At 46.4% G+C, this 21,708-nt stretch overlaps 1 protein-coding gene across 5 annotated transcripts in view; it reads right to left on the bottom strand.

The window, feature by feature from the left end:
- Nucleotides 1-4,292: 4,292 nt before the first annotated feature.
- Nucleotides 4,293-21,708, bottom strand: part of Znf652 (zinc finger protein 652) — a 60,125-nt gene continuing 42,709 nt past the window's right edge. For 3 of the 5 annotated variants that reach the window (XM_055619574.1, XM_055619575.1, XM_055619573.1), the window contains one exon: nt 14,135-15,335. In XM_055619574.1, coding sequence (XP_055475549.1) covers nt 14,818-15,335 — 518 coding nt within the window. In that variant the 3' untranslated portion in view covers nt 14,135-14,817. Of the gene's footprint in view, nt 4,688-6,513; nt 12,927-14,134; nt 15,336-21,708 lie in introns of those variants that run through there. The other 2 variants (XM_055619577.1, XM_055619576.1) reach the window with 2 other exon arrangements.

Genomic DNA, 21,708 nt, shown 5'->3' with positions numbered 1-21,708 from the left:
TATCTATCTATCTATCTATCTATCTATCTATCTATCTATCTATCTATCTATTTATTTATTGAATTGTTTGTCTGTGGGGTGGGGGGGGGGGTGGGGTGGGGGGAGTATGCCACAGAGCATGTGCAGAAGTCAGATCTGCTTTTGGGAGTGAGACCCAGAGGTGGAAATCATAACTGAGTTATAGCTCTCTACGTAACACAAGCTGAAATCCACGATCTTCCTGTTTCAGCCCCCTCAGTGCTGGGCTTACAGCGTCTGGCTCTCACAATTACACTTTTTTTTTTTTTTTTTTGGGACAGAAAAAAAAAATGTAGTCCAGGTTGGCCCCAAACTTGCTATGTAGTCAAGGATGAGCTTGGATTCTTGATTCTCCTGCCTCCACTTCCCAAGTTCTGGAATCACAGGCATGTGCCAGCCGCCATGTCTGATCTAGTCAGCACTGGGGATGGAAGCCAAGGCTCTGTGCACGCATACATCCCCAGTCCTTGCAGTTATACTTTACTGCTTCATAACAAATCCTGCCCCTAGAACCAGGCCTGGTGGCACAGCCCGGTAATCCCAGCTTCTTGGGAGGCCGAGGCCATAGGACCTAAAGTTAGAGGTTTACAGGGAGTTCAAGGTCAACCTGGGCAACTGTCTCAAAAAGAAGAGGAGGAAGAGGAGGAGGAGAAGGAAGCTGGGGCTCAATTCAAGAATGCTTTCCCAGCATGCCCGAGGCCAGTGCCACCCAAACCCAAACAAAAAAACACAATTGCTCCCCTCCCCCACCTGAACTCAGTGGCTAAAAATCCCCTTACCTCACAGCTTCTGTGATGTCAGGAGTCTGACCTCAGCTTAGTTGGGTGTGTGGGTCCTGGGCTTTCGGGACACTGTCCTTACACTCCCGGCCTAGAATCTCAAGGCTCTGCCAGGACTGGCGAGCTCTCATCTTAACTTCGCTTATGTGACAGGTGGCAGGCCTTCGCAGATCTACCTCCAAGCTGGCTCACAGGGTGGCTGGCCGGCTTCAGTCCTGTGGCATCCTCCACAGCTGCCCACGTGTCCCCGAGACGTGGCGGCTGGTGACTGAAGATCGAGGCCACATCCAGAAGTGAAAAGTTTTGTTTTTGAGAAAGGGTCTCTCCTACAGCCTTTGAATTTCTGACTTAATCTTGACACCGGGCTAAATTTCTAGGGTTCATAATTTCACCCTGCCAGTGGCGTTCAGAAAGAAGTCACTGAAGCCAAGCCAAATCAAGAAGGAGAACCAATCATTTAGGGTGTGGCTGCACCAGGAAGTGGGCTCATGAGGGACATCTTTGAGTCCCGTGTTATTGGAAGCTGACTGTCCCCAACCCTACCCAGCAGAGGTCCAGCTGAGTCTTTCACCTGATTTCCTCATGATGACCTTACGGTGGTTACTACTGCCACCACTTGCAGACATGGGGACGAGCTCCGAGCGGCCAGAATGCTTGCTCACAGCCACGGGTTATGATTCAGCAACTCTCCACCCGTGAGTCACATATCAGATATCCTGAATATCGTATTTACATTACGATCCATAACAGCAAAATTAATTACAAGTATGAAGTAGCAACAGAATAATCCTGTGGTGGAGGGGTCACCACAACATGAGAAACTGTGTTAAAAGGTCGCAGCGCTGAGAAGGTTGGGAACCACGGAACTATGAGGTGGAGGAGAGGTGTTCCCCGGCTTCACCTGGGAACAGGCCCTTGTGGGGGGTTTTCCTTTGCTCTAAGCGCTCCTTGGGAAGAATCAAGGTTGTGCAGATTGAGTGGAGTGAAACGGGTGCCAGTCAGAGGGCTGGAAAACCCTAAATTTCCTGAATGCAGAGCTCAGGAACAGGGTGGGGAACACAGGGCTGGGGGGAGTGGCAGGGTGGGAGTTGTGGGGAGGCCTGCACCTAAAGGGAAATTTCTTCCTCCTTCCTGGAGGGCAGAATAGAGGAAGCAGGGATCTAGAAACAAGTGCTGACAATCACAATCAAAAGTATTACACTCCACTGAGCACGCCTGTATTCCCAGCACTCAGGAGGCAGAGGGAAGCGGATCTCTTAAGTTCAAGGCCAGCCTGGTCTACAAAGTCCAGGACAGCCAAGGCTACACAGAGAAACCCTGTCTCAAAAACAAACAGGGTATTATTACACTTCTTGTACGGGGAGGGGACTGGGCAAAGGGATCAGGTCCTAGAAACTATTATACCAAAATCTGTGGGCTGTTTCAAGTTATCTATTGCGGTATAACAAGCTGTCTCAAATCCTCTTGGCCTAAAACAGTACTTGATTTCTCAGATTCTGAAGGTGGGTTAGGTGGTGATTCTGCTGGTCTCACCGGAGGCTCTAGGCAGGACATGAGCTGCTGGACAGCTGAACTGTCGAGTGTGTAATATCATGCTTATCTGGAACTTGGCAGGGACGCTGGGAACTCTGTCCACGTGCCTCCAGTCCTTCAGTGGTCTAGCCTGAGCTTTTTGTTCAGTGCCTCCAATCCTTCAGTGGTCTAGCCTGAGCTTTTTTTTTTTTTTTTTTTTTTTTTTTTAAGTCGAGGCTGTTCTGAAACTTGGCTATGTAGTTGAGGATAACCCTGAATTTCTAATCCTCCTGCTTCCACCTCTGAAGTGCTGAGATTAGAGGTATGAGCTGCCTACCACACCTGAGCTGCACCCCCTTTCCTTTTTCACGTCTGTGTACGGACACGTGCATGTGTCTGCGGAGGCCTGAGGGTGATGTCAGAAATCATTGTCCATTGCTCCTTCACTTATTCATTGAGGCGGGGTCTCTACATCAAACCCAGCGCTCAGCCGGCTAGCCAGCTTGCTCTGGGGAGCCTGTCTCCACCTTCTGAGACCAGACTCACAGTCCACTCAGCATGTCTGTGGGCTCAGGGGATCTCAGCTCTGGTCCTCAGGCTTATAACAAGGGCTTTGACTGCTGTGTCATTTTCCAAGTCTGTGTGTCTTTATTGGGAGTCATGATCCAAGGAAATCAAAGCAGAAGCTGCCAGATGGCTCGATAGGCGGGGACTTTGATGAGAGGGTTAAGGACGCTCTATAAAAGGGTATGGACAACAAGAGGTTTTTGTTTGTTTTAATTGAGGCAGGGTTTCACTGTAGAGCTCTGGCCTACCTGGAACTCTCTGTAGACCAGGTTGACCTAGAACTCAGAGATCCACCTGCCTCTGCCTCCTGAGTGCTGGGATTAGGAGGTGTGTGCCACCACACCCAGCACGGGGAAAAATTCTTTTAAGTCACAATACCTTACTTTGGGGGGCCTTAAGAATATGGGCTATGAGGGGCCTCGAGGGTAGCTAAGTGGTGGAGCACTTGCCTGGTATGTGGAAGCCCTCAAGTCCAACGCCCGGCACCCATTTCCCAATAGAGGGCCTATGTTTTAATTGCAAAGAAGGGCTTGTATTTAGCTACCTATGATGGCACTAGTAATGGGTTCTGGGCTCCAGTGAGAGGCGACTGCAAAGTGTCTTAAGAATGAAAGGTCTCCACTGTGGGACACTGGGATGAACGATGGCCAGTTTGTGGGGGGAGGAGCATAAAGTCTGGATGCCGTCAGAAAGAGAAACAGCTAAGACTTAAGATACTGGAAAACCTAGTTAAAACAACCCGATTTTCTATGAAATTGAATTCAGGCTGCTTTTGCAAAGAGACTGAACGAACATTTGCTGCTTTAGGACAGGGTTTTGTATCCCAAACAGAACTCCTTAATGAGCCTTAAAATTAATTTTAGGGGCTCATGATCCACATTAAAAAAAATAATAAAGCAGGTCAGGGGCGGAGGAAGACCGCTCGGTCTGTAAAGGGCTTGACTTGCATGAGTCCCCAAGGTCATCTGAGAACCCACGTTCAAAGGCCAGGCCCTGGCAGCACTTCATTGTAATCCTGGGGCCAGGGAGGTGGGCCCAGAGTGGGCGATGGGGCTTGCTGGCCAGCCGGTCCAGCCTAACTGGCGAGTTCAAGGTTCAGCGACAGACCCCTTCTCAAAGGAGGTAGATGACATTTCTGAGGATGACACCAAGGCTATCCTCTGGCCTACGGATTCTCTCTCTCTTATGACAGGGACATGCACACAAGCAGGCATCAATAGGCAGATAAATAAATGAAACTGGGCCTGATGGTGTATACTAATAACCCTAGGACTTGGGGGTGCTGAGGTCAGAGAAGCCTGAGTTCAAGGCCAACCTGTACTATACCCTGAGCTCCAGGTCAGCCAGAGAGGTAAAGAGAGAAACTCTCACATGAGTGAATGAATGAAAAAAAGCACAATATACAGCTATCTTTCATTTTTTTTTTATTCACGTATATAAGTAAACATTTACTTTCTTACTAAAGTTGCGGTCAAAGTCTGAAAGCCACTGATGTAAGGTATACTGCAGTGGAGGGGCATACAGAGTGTACGAATAAGAAAAATGTGTTGGTCCAGCCTTTAATCCCAGCAGGTGGGGAGGCAAAGGCAGGCAGATCGCCGTGAGTTCAAGGTCAGCCTGGTCTTCAGCGCGAGCCCACGACAGCCAGAGCTACAGAGAAACCAGGTCTCAGAAAAGCTGGAGAGTTGGCTCAGAGGTTAAGAGCGCTGGCTGTTCTTCCAAAGGTCTCAAGTTCAATTCCCAGCAACCACATGGTGGCTCACAACCGTCTATCTGGCGCCCTCTTCTGGCGTGCAGGCACACATGCAAATCTTAAAAAAGACAAAACAAGAAAAGAAAAACGTGTTGGAGGCACACACCTATAATCCTAGCACTTGGGAGTTGGAAGCAGGAAAAGCAGGTGTTCAGTGCCCCCCCCCAAATAGAGAGCAAGTAGTACCCGGCCAGGACTGCATAAACCCATCCCCAAAACACGAACGGCCGGGTGGGGGGGCCGGGTGGGGGAGGGGCAGCCAGATCTTTACAGTGAGCTTCAGGCCAATCGTGGGTACTTTGAGACCTTGTCTCAAAAACAAAACAAACAAAGACCCTCCCAAGCCAAAATCAAGCAAACAAACAAAAAAACAAAAACAAAACAAAACAAAACAAAAAAAACCCACAAAAGAAACAGTGGGTCTCTAGTCCAAGATACTGGACTCTCCAAGCCATGAGGATGACTCAGCAGTTTATAGAACTCTCAGCGTCTATACCACGCAGCTCAAAACCCCCAAGAACTCCAGCTCCTCCTAGTGTACCCACTCACGTGCGTGCACAGACACCCCCCCAACCACCTCCCCACCACACACACACACACCACGTACTCTATAACAAAAAGAAGAGAATAAAAATGACAGTTCTGTGAACTGTTCAGCTCTGCTCCATTCTTAAGAGTCTCAAACAGAGGGAAATGTGAACAATAAGGTTTCCTTCCTAGACACTGAAGTCCTGAACTGGAATCCTGTAAGAGGAACAGACAGGGTGGATGGGGGCTGGAAGGGCGTGACAGAGCTGGCTTATCTCCCAGCTGGCACAGCCCTATTTCAGAGGGCAAGCTTCAGGTTACAGGGATCCACATCACCTGACAGTGAATTGTGTGTCTGTGTGTGTGTTTATCTTCATCCACTCATTCCCAGTGCTAAGGATGGACCACCCCAGGCCCTTCCTCATGTTAGGTAAACACTAAGGATGATGATCACCCAACACCATCATCCTTAGTTCTCTTCTTGTTTTTATTTAAGACAGGTCTCTCCATGTTTTCCATGTGGCCTTTCAATTTGTGATCCTCTCGCCTCAGCCTCCCTGAATTATAGGCCTTGGCTCCAGGCTTAGCTGACGTAAACACCTGTCAGGTTTCCTCCCTTGGAAGGCATGCCCCGGGAGAGTGCGGTCCGTCTTGCCCACTGCTAACTCTCCAGGCACTAGGCCAGCACCGGGCACACAGGAGTGTGACTGCCTAGGGGTGAGGAAAGGAGCCTCATCCAGTGGGGCTGCCTCCCAACTTCCGCTGACTACTTGATAAGCTGTTTGAACTCCTGTTTACTCTTCTAGCTGGGCCATGCCCAATCCCGATCCTTCCTCCAAATTCCATCTCGGGAATTCTGTGATCGCTGCTCAGTTGGTCAGAGCAGTGTTAAGGCAGCCAGGCAGCAACAGTGGCGAGATGGGCATTGGGTCAACTGGTGGGCAGCCTTGGAAGCATGCCACCCAGTCAGACCTGGAGGTGCCGGGTTACTCAGGAGGCTTCAGACAGGCGGAGAGCAAGTTAAAGACCTGCCTGAGTTCCAGAGTGAGTTCCGGGCCAGCCTGGGCAACTCAGTTAAACCTTGTGTCTCAAAACACAAAGCAAGAGGAGAACGGAAGATGTAGCTCAGTGGTACGGCTTACCTGATGGGCACAAGGCCTAGATTCAGTCCCTAGAATATGACTGGAAATATGTCATTCTTAAAGGATCAGGTGGGATTTCTAGAGATGCCAACCAATGATTCAGGTGTGGATTTCGTGATTATTTTACATAGAATGGGCAATCATTAACCAAGAGGCCCTCAAAATGTCACCTGAGCTTAAAGAAGAAATGAAGAAAGAGACATGGGAATATGGCTACTTTTTCTTCTTTTTTTTTTTTACTTTGAACATTAGCATGAAGTCGGTTACCGTATACATCCAAAGGCCCAGCATGTTGGAAAAAAAAAAAAAATCATTGAATGGCACAACTTGTACCAGTGTCTTAATAAGAATAAAATATACAATGCTACATTGAATGGTTAAAAATACACAAAAAAGTAGTTTTAACAATCTATAAATCTTTATACTTAAAATCATGATTGAGTTGAAATTTTAAAAAAAGTGCATTTCAATTGCTAAAAAAAAATAATATTGTTGTAGTTAACACAAGGGAGAAATCATCACGCCGGGGGAACTGACAGGATGCTAGGGAAAAAGATGTTGGAAGCCAGGCACTGCAGGCCAGTCAGAGCCCGCCTAGCTCCATCCACGATGCAGCTCCTCTCTCATCCTTCCCACATCAAGAGGTCCTGTCCTACCTGCCTGCCATCCCCCACCCCCAATGGCAGGCCCTCTAAGCTTTACAGCATGACAGACATGTCCCCTCACTGGGTCCCAATTTGACCTTCACCTGTGCCTCTCCAGAGGTGAGAGAGAGACACTGTCCCCTTCTAGACTAGATATAGTCTTAATCTTCTTGACCTTGCAGACAGGCCCGGAAACAAGCAGCTTCTGCCTTCTCTCACTCCTTTGGATAGACATTCAGCAGCAAGTTTTGCAAACCTAAGGCTGAGGGGTTCTAGCAAGCACACTGAACTTCCTTGAAGAAATGAGAATGTGCAAGTGACCTCAGCACTCTGGGGGAAATCACCTGGCCACCTGCCTCTGTTCCGCTTCTGCCTAGTGCTGGAATTACCAAGGAGCCCCCACTCTGTGTGTCTGGCCTTGCTCAGGTTCTCAGGTCTTGCGGAAAAAAGGGACCAGAAAGAAATCAGTAAGGGAGACCCTTCCACAGGTAAACGTTTCACCCCACCAGGCAAATGTCCGCAGGCTGCTGCTTTCCCAGGGATGCCCAACTCTTCATCTGAAGATGCTGCAGTGGTCACAATCAAAAATTCCCGGAGAGCTGATGAGAGCTAGGCGCCCAAGGCAAGGACAAGGAACTGGCAGAGAGGGCTGGGCCCAAAATTCTGTCTTGCAGGGGTGCTTGCTAAAGGAGACCTGCAAGACCTACTCCTGGTAGCAGATACCCACCAGGGGCAGACGGTGAGACGGCGTGTGCTCGCTGGCACTCCAGAGACCCCGCTGCTGTCATAGACATGATGGGGCAGGCAGGGCTGGGACAGGACTTGCAGGAAGAAAACAGGGAGGACCGTCACCTTTCAGCTCTGCATTTAGTCAGCACTGGATCCTTCATAATAAGGGCTTAGCTTTCAACCTCTCTCTGGACACCAATATTAACATATTGGTTATGTTACTGGCTGATCATGCTGCCCAACAACCCACACAGACCCCAGACCCAGGAGTCCATCTCTGTTCCCATCACTAGGCCTGAACAACTACTCAACTTAGTGATGCATGAAATCGCTTTAGTCAAATCCAACCAGAGCGCCAAGGGATGGATAAGCCCAGCAGAGACTAAAATGCCGAGAAGAAAGTACTTTATCGCCCCCTTATGGCTAAAACAAGTACTGCAGAGGAAACAATTAGCTCAAAAATGATTTTTTTTTCTCCTCCATATTCTGGAAGATAATACACCTGGTTTTCTGAGGCCATGTATCTGGCGATAAAACTTGAGAAGTAAACACAAACATTACACCACACCATTTATTTCTTTTCGACTTAACTCACACTTTCCAATTCAGCCAGGCAGTCTCAGATCCTATGCAGGGTGCCAGCGAGGCCCTGCTTCTGGCAACATGGGTCCCTTTACCTGTAAGGCTGTGTTCATTCAGGGGAGCCACAGATGTGGAAACAGGCCGCGCTCTTCTCAGACAGGCAGGCTCTTTACTGAAGCCAGCCAACACAAGCAGCGGGTTTCCTTTTGACATGAAGCAGAACCCAGCTTCCACCCTTTTTGAGCATCTCCGTTTCTTGTAAGATCTGATTTGTCACCTCCCCAGCCTCCCCAGTGTTCACCTCGGAGGGGCAAGAACTCTCTTTGCTACCTGACCAGAAGCATCCTAATGAAGACACAAAACAAGGCCGCCCCTCTAAGGACACAGGCCCTCCCGGCGACAGGTAAGCGTGGTGCTCACAGGCAGCCTGCTCTCAGGGGGTGACTGTCTAGGCGAGGGGTGGGCAAGGTTGACGGTCCCTACAATGCCTTGTCTACACAGCCGGTGGTGAGGTTACCCCCATGGCTTGGCGTCTACATTTTCAAACCAATGCTCACAGTTTGCCCCACCGATTAACAATCCTGTCTGTTTTCAGACAGAAGGGATTAAAAGCTTATCATCGGCTCCCTTTCGAGATCCCTACCTCACACAGCCAGCAGTCTTGGATGCCTGAGTACTAATAACTTGAAGGAAAGAGGCAAGAGATTGTAAGTCAGAAAGCAAAGATTTTGGCTAAGGTTAGTGTTCATTCACTCACAAAAAAGGAAAATAAGTCAAAAACAAAATCCAACTGCTGCACTGACAGAGTTCATCTGTTTCACTTTCAGAGGGAGCACACAGCCCGTTACGGAAGCCGGGATGCGAAAACCCGCCAGTTGCTGAAGTAATTTTTATCAATGAAGTGCACACATTACACAAAGAACACACTTCAGCTTCCTTTTTATTCCATCTTTCATATATTAGACACCAGTCACACTTTTTAAAGGACAACTAGAAAATAAACTGGGGTTTAGGAGGGGACAGGTGGCTGATGGGAAGGGGCGATCAAAACTCAATAAAGGACTTCTGCTAAACCCAGAGAGCACTTTGATATTCCTATGACTACGATAAGGTCACGGGAAGAACCCTGTAAAACGCGTTTGAAAGAGAGGGTGTGCCCCACCAGCAGCATTCAGCATCCTTTTAATTAGAAAGTGTCGGCATTTGGAAGACTTCAGATGAGAAAAAGATGGCCGGAGACACACCGGGTGGCCTCGGGTTTTAAAGGAACAGCCAGCCTGTGGCGAAAGACTAGCAGGCGAAGGACAAGGACGGCTCTAGTATGGGGGTGTGGTAGGTGGGGAGTAAGACAGAAAGAAGCTACAAACACAATTGAGCAGCGAGCGACGCGGGGCAACAAAAGACAAGTGTGTTCACAAACCTCAGCCGGGTTTTAGCAAGTTTGCATTTAAGCCCTTTGACTAAGGGTGAATTCCAATAATTCTGCTGAATGAAACAATCAGAGGTAGGATTCAGACCAGGGAGAGGAGGTTCCAGGATGTGGGCTTCTTGAAGGCACTCGAGAGCAGAGTGATTGGGTGTAAAGCTGCACAGGGCAGCAGGGGACAGACCAACGGCTAACAACTCACTCCTCTGTGCTACAGCAGACAACTGTACAACACAGTGACAGGGACACTGTCACTATGCACAAATGAACCGGGAACCCTGAGTTACCAGGGCAGAGAGACCCCACTTTATAACAATGTGGCCTGTGGTCAGGGAGTGAGGAAAAGGAGTTTGTTTTCAGAATATGTAGGTCTGCAAAGCACTTCTGATTTAAATGTGTCATTTTTTGAATGGCATGGCATCTGGTTCTTTAAACAAATTTACTGAAGCTAGAGCTCCGAAGTTGGAACATTTAAGGAATGTGATTTTCCCTGGCGTCTAGCAAAAGCTACGCTCTAAGGTGGAAAGGTCTGAGTACAAGTCTATAAAAAAGTCTAGCGAGTATAAAAGTATAGAGCTGTGAAGGTGGGCATATTGACAACTTTTATGGCTTCCATAGAAAGTTTAGTGAGGGTCTCTGGGTTGCTTTATCGAGGTAGTTCCAGGGTTGGAAGGTCCGTGTCACTTCTCACGAATGCTACAGATGACAAAGGCGGATTAGCTACCGGGTTGTTACTGAATAACAATGCCACTATTTCTAATGGCTTATGACCTTTTCTTCCTGAAAATGGAAACAAAAATGGAGGGAACTCGAGAAAATTCCTAACTCGGTGAGGCAAAGAAAAACCAGCCTGGCAGTGGTGGTGCACACCATTAATCCCAGCACTCGGGAGGCAGAGGCAGGCGGATCTCTGTTTGAGGCCAGCCTGGTCTGCAGAGTTCCAGGACAGCCAAGGCTACACAGGGAAAACCTGTCTCGAAAAACCAACCCCCCCCCCTCCACACACACACAAAAGGAAATAAAAAACCCTTAAAAGCCGGTGATCCTTTGCTCAGCTTTCAAGTTTTAGGACTCCCAGCTGATTTTTTTTTAAGTGGATAAAATGGTTAGAGCTAACATAGCCAGCCTCTTTTCATGACATGTTCCACTGTAGTCTGGAAAACATCAAAATCTGTATCATATGGACTATCAAAGTAACAAGAGTGGTATTTCCATACAGTAGCTCCAACAGAGGGGTTCCTTTAGCTGAAACAGGGGATCTCTTAATGGAAGTTCTAGTTTTTCTCTTTAAACACAAAAACTCACCTACCATAGTAGTGTTTTCCTAACCAAAATCTACAAGAGGGAATAAATCCACATAGATGTACATGCAAACTGGTGTTCAAGCGTGCGCGCACGCACACACGCACATGCACACACACACATATACACACACACAACCTGCAATGGAATTCTTTCTCTAGTTCACAGTCTCAAACTGTAAATCTTCCAGTGAAATACAAGTGAAAACAAACACATAGCCACTCAACAATAATAAAAACTGAAAAAATTTCAAGAAGTTAAAATTCAGAGCTTCAGAGATTTTGCCTCTGGTTCGCAGAGGAAGGGGGTGGGGACGGCCAGCTCAGAAAGACAATGTCAACAGATGTGGCTCTCAGGCAGGACAGCTCCACAAAGGTCCATGCGCAAGGACTGATTCGGAGGGCCACTGAGACAGTCCCTGGAAATGATTTTCAAACGTGTCTTTGAACTTTATTTAACTTTTATGTGGAGACTCCCCATTTGCTAAAAATAAGAATATACTGAAAGTGAAGCCACATGCCTTTACATGGTTCATCTCATTTTCATTCAGTCTTAAAATCTCACCCACTAGGAGCCTACCTGACTCCATTTGAGAGCAGCCGCCTTCCATTAGGCTAAAAGTGTTTGCATCCAAATGATAAAATCTCTGTGAAAAGGGCTAAAGGTGCAGAACCCAACCTCCGAACCAAAAGATGCAGTGCCAACTCAAAACCAGCTTGTGGAGGCCAGGCAGGGTAGAGCAGGTACCCCAGTCCCAGCACCTGGGAAGCAGAGGTGGGGGGAGTCATGGGTTCGAGTCTACCCATGGTCAGCTTCCATTAGGGAGTTCAGGCCAGCGTAGGTATTGTAGGTATTTATCGAGACCCTTTCTCCTAAAAACTACCACCACCACCAAGATTCTTGGGTGGGCTGGCTGTTGTAGTTTAGCCCTTTAGACCCAGCACTCAGGCTGTGAGTTCAAGGCTAGCCTAGTTTACATATAAGTAAATAATCCTTGCAACAGTGAAAGTCTTTGAAAATAGTATAAAATGACATAATGAGAAAAGCCTTGATTTACAATCTTATTCTGAGATGTGGCCTGTGTCTTTACAAGACAACAGTGTAGATAAGGGCCTGGGACACAAACTCTCCCACAGGTCTTTTTTCACACACAGGTGACGAGAACACACCAGGTTCTGCAGAGCTAACTCACAGGAGACAGTGCAGAGCGGCACCTGTGCGCGAGCAGCCACACAGGGCAGCCGCTGTCTGGGCAGCCGACCCCAAGCACATTCTCAACCCTGAGTCTGAGTCTCCATCGAGTTAAACCTGATGCACCTGACGCTTAAGGCCCCACCCTGTGGCTCCTGACACAGAAGCATTTGTTAGGAACTTTGTCACGCAAATACTCATTTTTCCTATGACACTGTCGAGAGTCACTTTTTAGAGCAGGTTTTCTACAAATCCAAGGAAAAAAATATTTGTCTGGGGGGAAAAGTGGCATTTCTAGATCTTTCCACAGTTCAGTAAGAATTATACACTGTGACAGTGCTAACTCATTTCAAATGTTTTTGTTTCTGCTTCTGTTAAGGATGGTGTGGTTACTGACTTGCTACTCAAGTTCCTATGTAGAAGACAGTTTCTTATGGCTATAGTCATCTGAGTTAAAAAAAAAAACCAAATCCTAACTGACCACCTGAATTTTTCAGTGAGTATTCATAGTACATCCACAGAACAGTTGCTCCACCAGCCTTGAGCCTAGAATTCGGAATCTTTGCCCAATATTGAAAAATTCTTCAGTATAAAATGAGATAACCAATGACTAAGCTACAGTTTCTACCTTTTTTGATAGTGTGGATGAAAGGAGCCTGTAGAGGTCCACTGGGGCAGTGGGGGTGGGGAAGCTTCTGGGCCACGACAGCCAGACAAGGACTTGGCTTCCTCGTTGCCTTGTACGTGCGGGCTCTGAGAATGTATGCAAATATTAAAAACACCACTCGTTAAAATTTACACCTAGAAACTGTAGGAAAGGTGTGCCCTGAGATAATTTTCTGCCTCGGCACACAATTTTTTTCTATGCTTTACAAAAGACAAAGGTAAAACTGGAGTAAATTTAGAAATAGTAAACCAAAAAAAGTAATGTAGCGTGTGGTACTTAAAAGCAGGACCCTAACTTCATCCGTAGTCCATGTGTCCCCACTGCGGAGGTAAGGGGCCAGAAGAAAGTGCGTGAGGCATATCTGCACATTTACTATCAAAGATAAATAAATACCAGCAAAGGTTCTGAGTTAAGAGCCTGAGGAAAGAGAAACGAGGGAGAAGTGGTGGGTAAGTGGCTACTCCTGGAGCTCATCCTGAGGTGAAGAAGTGAAGGCATGCAGCTGTGCTGTGCGAACTGTCAGCTAACCGAGACCACCCTGTCAGCCCTGCGCTTCAGCCTTCCGAATAATCAGTTCCAGGGTGCCGGTGCTCTGTGGAAGTTCCCCAAATCTTGAACGAGGAAGCTGCTGAGAGGCAGGGGCACTGCTCGCCCCTCACCAAGACGCTGCGTCACGCTCACCTGCAGGGGACGAGGCACCAGTATTTGGGGGTTCCCTCTCACTACAGTTTAGATGAAGATATGGATCAGTTGTGGACACCCACTCTTTAGAGACTGCAGACATCTTAAAACTTAGCACGTCAACGTGTCTTCTCATCCAGTTCTCGGCCACTATCAGCAATTACATTTGTGATTTCAGTTCACCGCATTAGTTTCTCCTAATGACTCTCGGAAAACACAGCAACCTCAAAGTAAGAGATTCCAATTTATCTTCCCCTAACAGCTGAGCATGCCACAGTTCCTAAGTGAGAACAGATGTGATCGAAGGGGACAGCCTCTGCCACTTCCTTCTGAAGGTATTCTCAGTGTCACTCAGATTCTCAAACCAGGCAAGCTTGGGGGACTCCATTCCAGCACCCGCCCCACTGCATCCACAGAGGAGCTCAAAGGGACACCAGGATGGAGTGTGTCCGTGAGCCTGAAGGACTGAACGTCCAGCAAAGACATTCAGCTCAGAGTACTAAGCCCGTACTGAGCCTGGCTGTTGCAGTGACCTGGTCTGAAGGCCCTCTCAGATACATCCAGTCTCAGAAGCACCTTTGAGTTATACAGATGTAAGAATAAATTTGAAATAGAAGTTATTATATGCATCTTTAAGAATCACATTTTGATGATTATAAAAATTTATCTATTTTACAACATGGGTTTAGCTACACTGAAAAAATTACACAGCTTATTGAAATAATTTCATTTTAGAAACAGACTACTAAAGTCTATACAAAAACTCTAAAATAATTTCTGTAGTAAAATAAAGTGTGTTAAAAGAGCTACACAAAGAAGAAAATTCCCATCTTCTCTATAATGCTTGATATTGTGTGAAATGTGGCCAGCGTGACTCTGCAGCCAGCACCAGAAGCTGAAAAGAATTCATTACAATACACAGTGATACAGTTAATGCTCTGGATTAATCTCACAGCCTTCCCGATTAGTATAAAGGAAACCAGGTCTGTCCCCTCTTTGAGGAGAAGACCTGGATATAAAAGCAAGCATACCTCATCTGCTGATATGAAATTATAAAATCCCACAGTCTCAGTATTTGAAATTTATAAAAGTCATCAGAAAATGCAAGCAAATTGGGCTTTAGTTCGGTGGTTCCCCTGGTTTTGAGGGCAGTCTTGTTCACTCCCTCGGGTCAGTCTGATGGTTCTCCAGGACAATGGCAAAGGCCCTGAAGGATGCCATGGAGACAGGGAGACCCAAGAGAGGCATGGCTGCACCCCTTCTGCCAACTCACGGTGGGGATGACACTCCAGCTGGCTAATGATGCTGGGCCTGGGCCGCACTGTTCTTCTCTGCCAGGTGCCTGAGGAAGGTGTCCTCACTCTGGCCTCTGTGGTTTAGGGGCTCACTCTTGAAGAGGGCTGGAGGTGGGGGCAGGTGAGGCACGGGTGGGATGGGGAGGTGGTGCGGGTGCGGATGTGTGTGGATGTGCAGGTGCGAGAAAGGGTGCGGGACCGGCCTTGAGGGAAGTGCGCCACCTACCGGGTTCATACCGACTGCGGGGGCTGGGCTCGTGGGAGTGTTGGCCACGGCTGGGGCAGGGGCAGCTGGAGCTGAGGCCAGCGGGATCTGGACAGCTGGCGGCACGTTCACTGGGCTGGTCACTCGGAAGCACTTCTCCTTGTGGGCCTTCAGCATGTTGGAAAAGCGGAACCGCTGGCCGCACACATCGCAGGGATAGGGCTTCTCGCCTGTGTGAGTTCTGCGGTGCCTCTTCATGTTGGGTCGGCTGGTGAAGCTTTTGCCACAGATTTCACAGATAAAAGGTTTCTCTCCTGAGGATGAGCACAGACAAAGAGGGCTGATGTTCTGGGCGTAAAGACGGGAACTAGCCACTCATGCTGTCCCCCATAGCATTTTGTCCCCCAAACTGAGACTTAACATGTCACAGTAGGCACAAATACAACGTGTAACCTCCTGTGCTGGGAGGGGAAGAGGAGGGAAATTAGAGCTAGTGATGGATATGCAGGTGTGGCCTATGGGCACCCTGTCTCTGAACATTAACTACTGCTGAGCCAGCTGTCACTTCAGCTACCCATCCTTTTTTTCCTTACACCGGACACTCACCCTAGACTCTGATGACTACATCTAGGAGCTGTCCCTTCTCCCAGCAACTGTATGAGGTAGTATACTACACCTACTGTCTGAGGGTTGTCTTGCCTGAGGCGCTGTGAGGCACAAAGTTAGGAACGCTGAAGTCTGGCTCCCGGAGCGTGCTCTGCCAGCTGAGAAGCCACAGCATTTCGTACCCTATGAGTGTGTTCTCCATGTGTGAAAGAATGCATTTGCACGTTTTTTCTGTAACTCTGTCCCGTAACCAGGAGCAAATAGCTCTTCACCCACACTGTAGTCCACTCTTTCTTGTTCTAGAGAAAGCTGGATCTCCTGCTGCTTCCTCTATCCTACCCACAATTCCCAGAAGATGGAATGAAACAGTAGGTGGCACCAGCTACCCTTGCTGAAGGACCTTCCCTGCGACTCACACTCATCTTTCTGGTTGAGTTCTCAGCTTGTCGCCTTTTTAATCTTTTTCTTCCTTCCTTTGAGACATGGTTCATTATGTATCTCACCCAGATCCCTTGCCTGCTTCCAGAGCTTTGGGATCACAGCTGTAAACCACAAGCACTTGGTCCCTCCAATCATCTCCCCTTCCCTTTAGAGACAAGCGTCTCATGCACCAGAAGTGGACCTTAAGTTTCCTATGTGGCCAACAATGACCTTGAATTTCTAATTCTCATGTCTCCATCTCCCAAGTGCTGGCATGACAGGCTTGTGCCACCATGCTCAATTTTCCTTTAATCATCTTAAAAACATCAAATATGGCTAGTGAGAAGGTTCAGTGGGTGAAGGCACTGCTGCCAAGCCTGAGGACCTGGCTTTGAACCCCATGGCAGGAGAAAACGACCTCAAAAGCTATTCTCTGACCTTGATAAATGCTCCACTGCACAAGGGCATTGCCACCCCAAAACAAATATTTGTAATTAACCAGACAAACAGACAAACCCTTCAAATTGTATTGTGGTGGTTTTGGTTTTATCCATCTGAGAGAAACGTCATTGGAAACAATTGTGTACAGTATAGAATTGTAACTATCAACATGAAATTTATGTGAAGGCATCTATAAACTATTAGCAAAGTAAAACATTAGCGAAGTAAATTATTAGCAAAGTAAAACACGCCAAGTTATAAAAATATGTGCATAACATCCACTTTTATGTGAAATGTGCACAGAAAATATATGGAAAGAAATAGTGTGTTTGCAAGGTTACTTCCAGGTAACAGAACTGCAGACGGTTCTTTATTGGTGTTTGTTTGTTTGTTTGTTTTGAGACAGCATTTCACAATGTAGCCCCGGCTGGCCTACAACTCCATATGTAGATCGGGCTGGCCTGAAACTCACAGTGAGACACTTGCCTCTGACTTCCAAGTATTGGCATTAAAGGTGTGCACCACCACACTCAGCCTTATTTTTTTACTTATTATTTTTTCTTACGTGTATAAGTGTTCTGCCCTATGTATGTTCCACATGTGTGCCAAACATTCATAGAGGCCAGAAGACAGTACCACATCCTCTGGACTACAATTTTAAATGGTTGTGAGCCAACATATGGGTGCCGGGAATTGAACCCAGGCCTTCTGCAAGAGCATTAGTTGATCGTAACACTGAGCCATCTCTCCAGCTCACATCCTTACGTTTAATACTTTTCTGTACTTGTTTTGCTGAAATAAACATTACTTACTTATTCAGTAAAATGTTTAATTTTTTTTAAGATAGGTTTTGATATGTGGCCCAGGCTGGCCTGGTTATCAGTATGCAGTCTAGGCTGGCAAATGCATGGCAATCCTCTTGCCTCAGCCTTCTGGGTTCCGGGAAACAGGATTGCTCTCTAGTAAAGTATTTTAAAAGCACAGTGGTTTGCTAACTCCTTAAACCCTGAACCCCCATTCTCGCTATGAGTCAGTGTTCTTCCTTGCAGCAGCACACGAGGACAGCCCCGGGACAAGAACAGCCCAGGGCCTCTAAGCTCTGATCGCCTGTGCATCGAGAGCACATGCTCCCCGCCTGACTCGCTGACAGCACCACACTCGGCTCACAAGCCCCAACGCTGAGTGTTCAGTCAATAAACACATGTTCAACTTTCCTGACCCTGTTAATCATCTCCATTCCCAAGCTCCTGGGCCATGTGACTTGCCATAGGAAGCCACGAAGGAATTAGGATGATTATAAATCCATGTCTCACATGAAAATCTTAGTGCATTGATAAGCTTTTACTTACTTATTATACTAGCAAAAGTCTCCATCTCCACATTGTTGTCCCATGCCTTCACCTGACAAAAAACCATTACTCCCACCTACCGCTGTCTCATTATTTATTTGGTCCCATTGCCTAATTGTGCTTAATGGTTGGTGTGAAGGTTACTCTGAAGCATAAGATAAACTAAAATGTAACATTTGAAGTCAAACCACTGTACCATGGTCCGCTTTAAAGAAGAGTTTCATGAAAAATGTGGGCTATGAGATGGGAATAGCTAAATTCACAAGATAACTTGAAAAACACAGGCATTAACTTATCTAGAGCTCTATCTAACAGACAAAGCTGACCCAGCTCGAGGAAGTCATACTGTAAGTAGCCTGAAGAAGGGCACTATAAATTAGGAAGACTGCATGGAAGATAGAAAGGTGTTTGGGTACTTGTCTTTCACACTGTGCAAAGGGAAGTGATCTGTCCCAAACCCAAGCATTCCTGCCCACGTAGAATGAACAGCCTGGCAGCATCAGATATCCACTCATCTACCTCATATAAATCTCTTTCTTGAGCTTTAATCCTTTCTCAAACTGCTTCCTGGATATTTCCATTTGAATGTTTCATAGATCTCAAAGCCAACAAAAGTAAGTTAAATTCATTATCCTACCTAGCAAAGCACTCCACTCTCCCATTTCTACCTAAACACTACTCACTATTCTAAAACCTCTGGAACTAACCCTTAATTCATCTAACTGGGTTTAGCATCTGCTTTCCCTCACTCTCTACACTGGAGCCAAACTGAACTCTCAGAACACTTGAGTCACAAACCACATAAAAACACACCCCTCTCACTGCTCTTTAAATCCAAAGGTTTCATGCTCGGTTTAAGGGAGTCTTTATGGTATACTCTCTGCTCACTGCTCTTCAGTATCATGCCTTATACTCCTTGTCTCTTTGTATCTTCCTGCCCAAGCTGTCAACACAAAACTTGCATCAGGCTTCCATACACCCAACACCAACCCCAACCCGAGTATACACTTTGTGGAGCTAAGGGTATCTCTATCTTGCCTGTTACAGTAGCTTCACTTAATAAGCTCTTCTACCCTACTTTTGGTTTTTTAAGACAGGGTTCCTCTGGGTAGCCCTGGCTGGCCTCAAACTTCGAAATCCACCTGCCTCTGCCTCCCCAGTGCTGGGATTAAAGGCTCGTACCACCACCACCCGGCCTTAGTAGGCTCTTAATAAATATTTATAAATGAATTTTAAACACTTAAAGACATGGATTTCTTCCCACACTTTCATGCATACTTACAGCATTTTCTCAGCAGACTATAAGCTGATTTTATAACTGATGGCACCTGGATCCAGTGAAGTATGGTGGTTGCCATTCAGATCCTTACACTGCCCTCTCTACTCCTGGGAATCTCCTCATAATTCAGCTTCTAATATACAGTTGAGTTTAGGCAGACAAGGCTGACCAAAAAGGTATGAACAGTTCCAGCCTGGGCCAGAGATGTGGCTCTGCAGCAGGGAACCTGACTAGCTCATGCCATGACCCTAGTTCAACTACTAGGACAAAAACAAACAACAAACACCTGGGCTGAGAGACGGCTCAGTGACTAAGACCACACTGGCTGCTCTTCCAGAGGACCTGGCTTCAATTCCCAGCACCCACAGTGGCGCACAACCAGCTGTAACTCCAGTCTCAGGGAATCCAATACCCTCTTCTGGTCTCTTCACCGGGCAAGCATATGATATATAGACAAATACGCAGGCAAACATTCATACACATAAAATAATAATAATAATAATAATAATAACAACAACAGCAACAACAATCATGTAGTCTCTCAGACACTGCAGTCCTTCTTACTGATACCATGGCGCTGGAGGCCAGCCGAGGTTGTACAGTTCTGCTGGTGAGGTTTGTTCAAACCTACCATCCAGTTGATTTGGTTGCTGTTTTGTTTTTTTTCAAGACAGGGTTTCTCTGTGTAGCCCTGGCTGTCCTGGAACTCACTCTGTAGACCAGGTTGGGCTCCAACTCAGAGATTCGCCTGCCTCTGGCTCCCCAGTGCTGGGATTAAAGGTGTGCGCCACTACCACCTGGGCCCCCATTTTATTATTACAAACAATACTGAAAGGCAGGTGAAAGACTTGGGGGTGGGGGATTAAACAAGGTCTAATATCAAGACCTTTTGTAAACAGTAAAAACACAAAAGGCACAAGCAATTCAGAAAATATACTACTACTCAAGAAACAAATGAAAAAACATTCAATCCTATTTAGTAGCTGAAAGTGCAAATGAATGCCTGAAATTGCCTCTCACTGATGGTCATCAGGGCTTTCCCAGCTCCCAGGCTGGAGAGCTGCATTCTTCATGCACGTGTCGACAATCGACGAGAAGGCTAACTCTATCACACATGCCATCAGGTGTGAGAAACTTCCCACCTCTTTGCCCTATCAACCCCATTCCCAGAGCTTTGCTCTATGTGAACAACTGTGGATGTATTGGCAATGCTATTCATTTTAGCATTACTTATAATGGAAGCTGGAAACAGAAACAACTTAAATATCCAATAGGGAGTTGGCTAAATAAACAGAAAACACCGTTTACTTTATAGGGCTGCTATTAAGGTCGTGCTAAAGGGATCAGTGTAAGAAACAGATAATCCCTGATGTATGTGTACATACATGATGACTACTCTCAGCAAACTTTCAAGGAGTATCACACAGCTATTAAAATTATATTGCTGACAATGATATATGGTAAAGTAGGTTAAAAGTCATGTTGGTGTGGGCTGGAGCAAAGGCTCAGTAGTTAAGCGCACTTGCTGCCCTTGCAGAGCGCTGGGTATGATTCTCAGTACCACACGGTAGCTCACAACCACTTGGAGCTCCACTTCTAGGGGATTCAATATCCTTTTCTGACCTCCAAAGGCACCAGGCATGAGCACGGTGCGCATGCAAACATGCAAGCAAGACAGTCATACACATAAGATGAATTAATCAAAAAATAAATAAATAAAAGCAGGTCAGAATAGAGTATAAGAACCCAAATTATCATATACACAAACATATGAACATTTTAGGCATACAACTTGCCTATAGCCGTACTAAGAACAGAACATTTTGTTTTGTTTGCGGTGCTGGCTACTGAATCTGCACCTGCTAAGCACATGCTATATTACTGAGCTACACTCTTAGCCCTTGGAAGAATTTCTTTTTTTTTTTTTAAACAGATTAAATCTTGGGCTGGACAGGTGACTCAGTGGTTAAGAGCATTTGGTTCCCAGAACCCAAATGGCAGTTTACAATCATTCTTAATTCCAATTCCAGGTGATCTGGTGCCCTCTTCTGGCCTCCAAGGTTAGCAGTGCACATACATACATGCAGGCAAAAACACTTATACACATAAAATAAAAATAATAAATAAATCTTAAAAAAGAATAAAATAGGGTGCTGGAGAGATGGCTCAGAGGTTAAAAACACTGGCTGTTCTTCCAAATGTTCTGAGTTCAATTCCCAGCAACGACATGGTGGTTCACAACCATCTTTAGTGAGATATGATGCTCTCTTGTCTGCAGGCACAAATACAGGCAGAATGCTGCATGAATAATAAATAAATCTTTTTTTTTTAAAGATTTGTTTTATTTATATGAATGTCCTGTTTTCACATACACCAGAAGAGGTAATTAGATTCCATTACAGATGGTCGTGAGCCACCATGTGGTTGCTGGGAATTAAACTCAGGACCTCTGGAAGAGCGGGTCAGTGCTCTTGACCACTGAGCCATCTCGGGTCAGTGCTCTTGACCACTGAGCCATCTCTCCAGCCCCAATAAATCTTTTTAAAATAAATAAATAAATAAATAAATAAATAAATAAATAAATAAATAAAT

This window comes from Psammomys obesus, unplaced genomic scaffold (genome assembly GCF_907164565.1).
Source record: "Psammomys obesus unplaced genomic scaffold, mPsaObe1.curated_primary_1811, whole genome shotgun sequence".
NCBI lineage: Eukaryota > Metazoa > Chordata > Mammalia > Rodentia > Muridae > Psammomys > Psammomys obesus.
The sequence above is the reverse complement of the archived record's forward strand: the minus strand, read 5'-3'. Positions and strand labels throughout refer to the sequence as shown.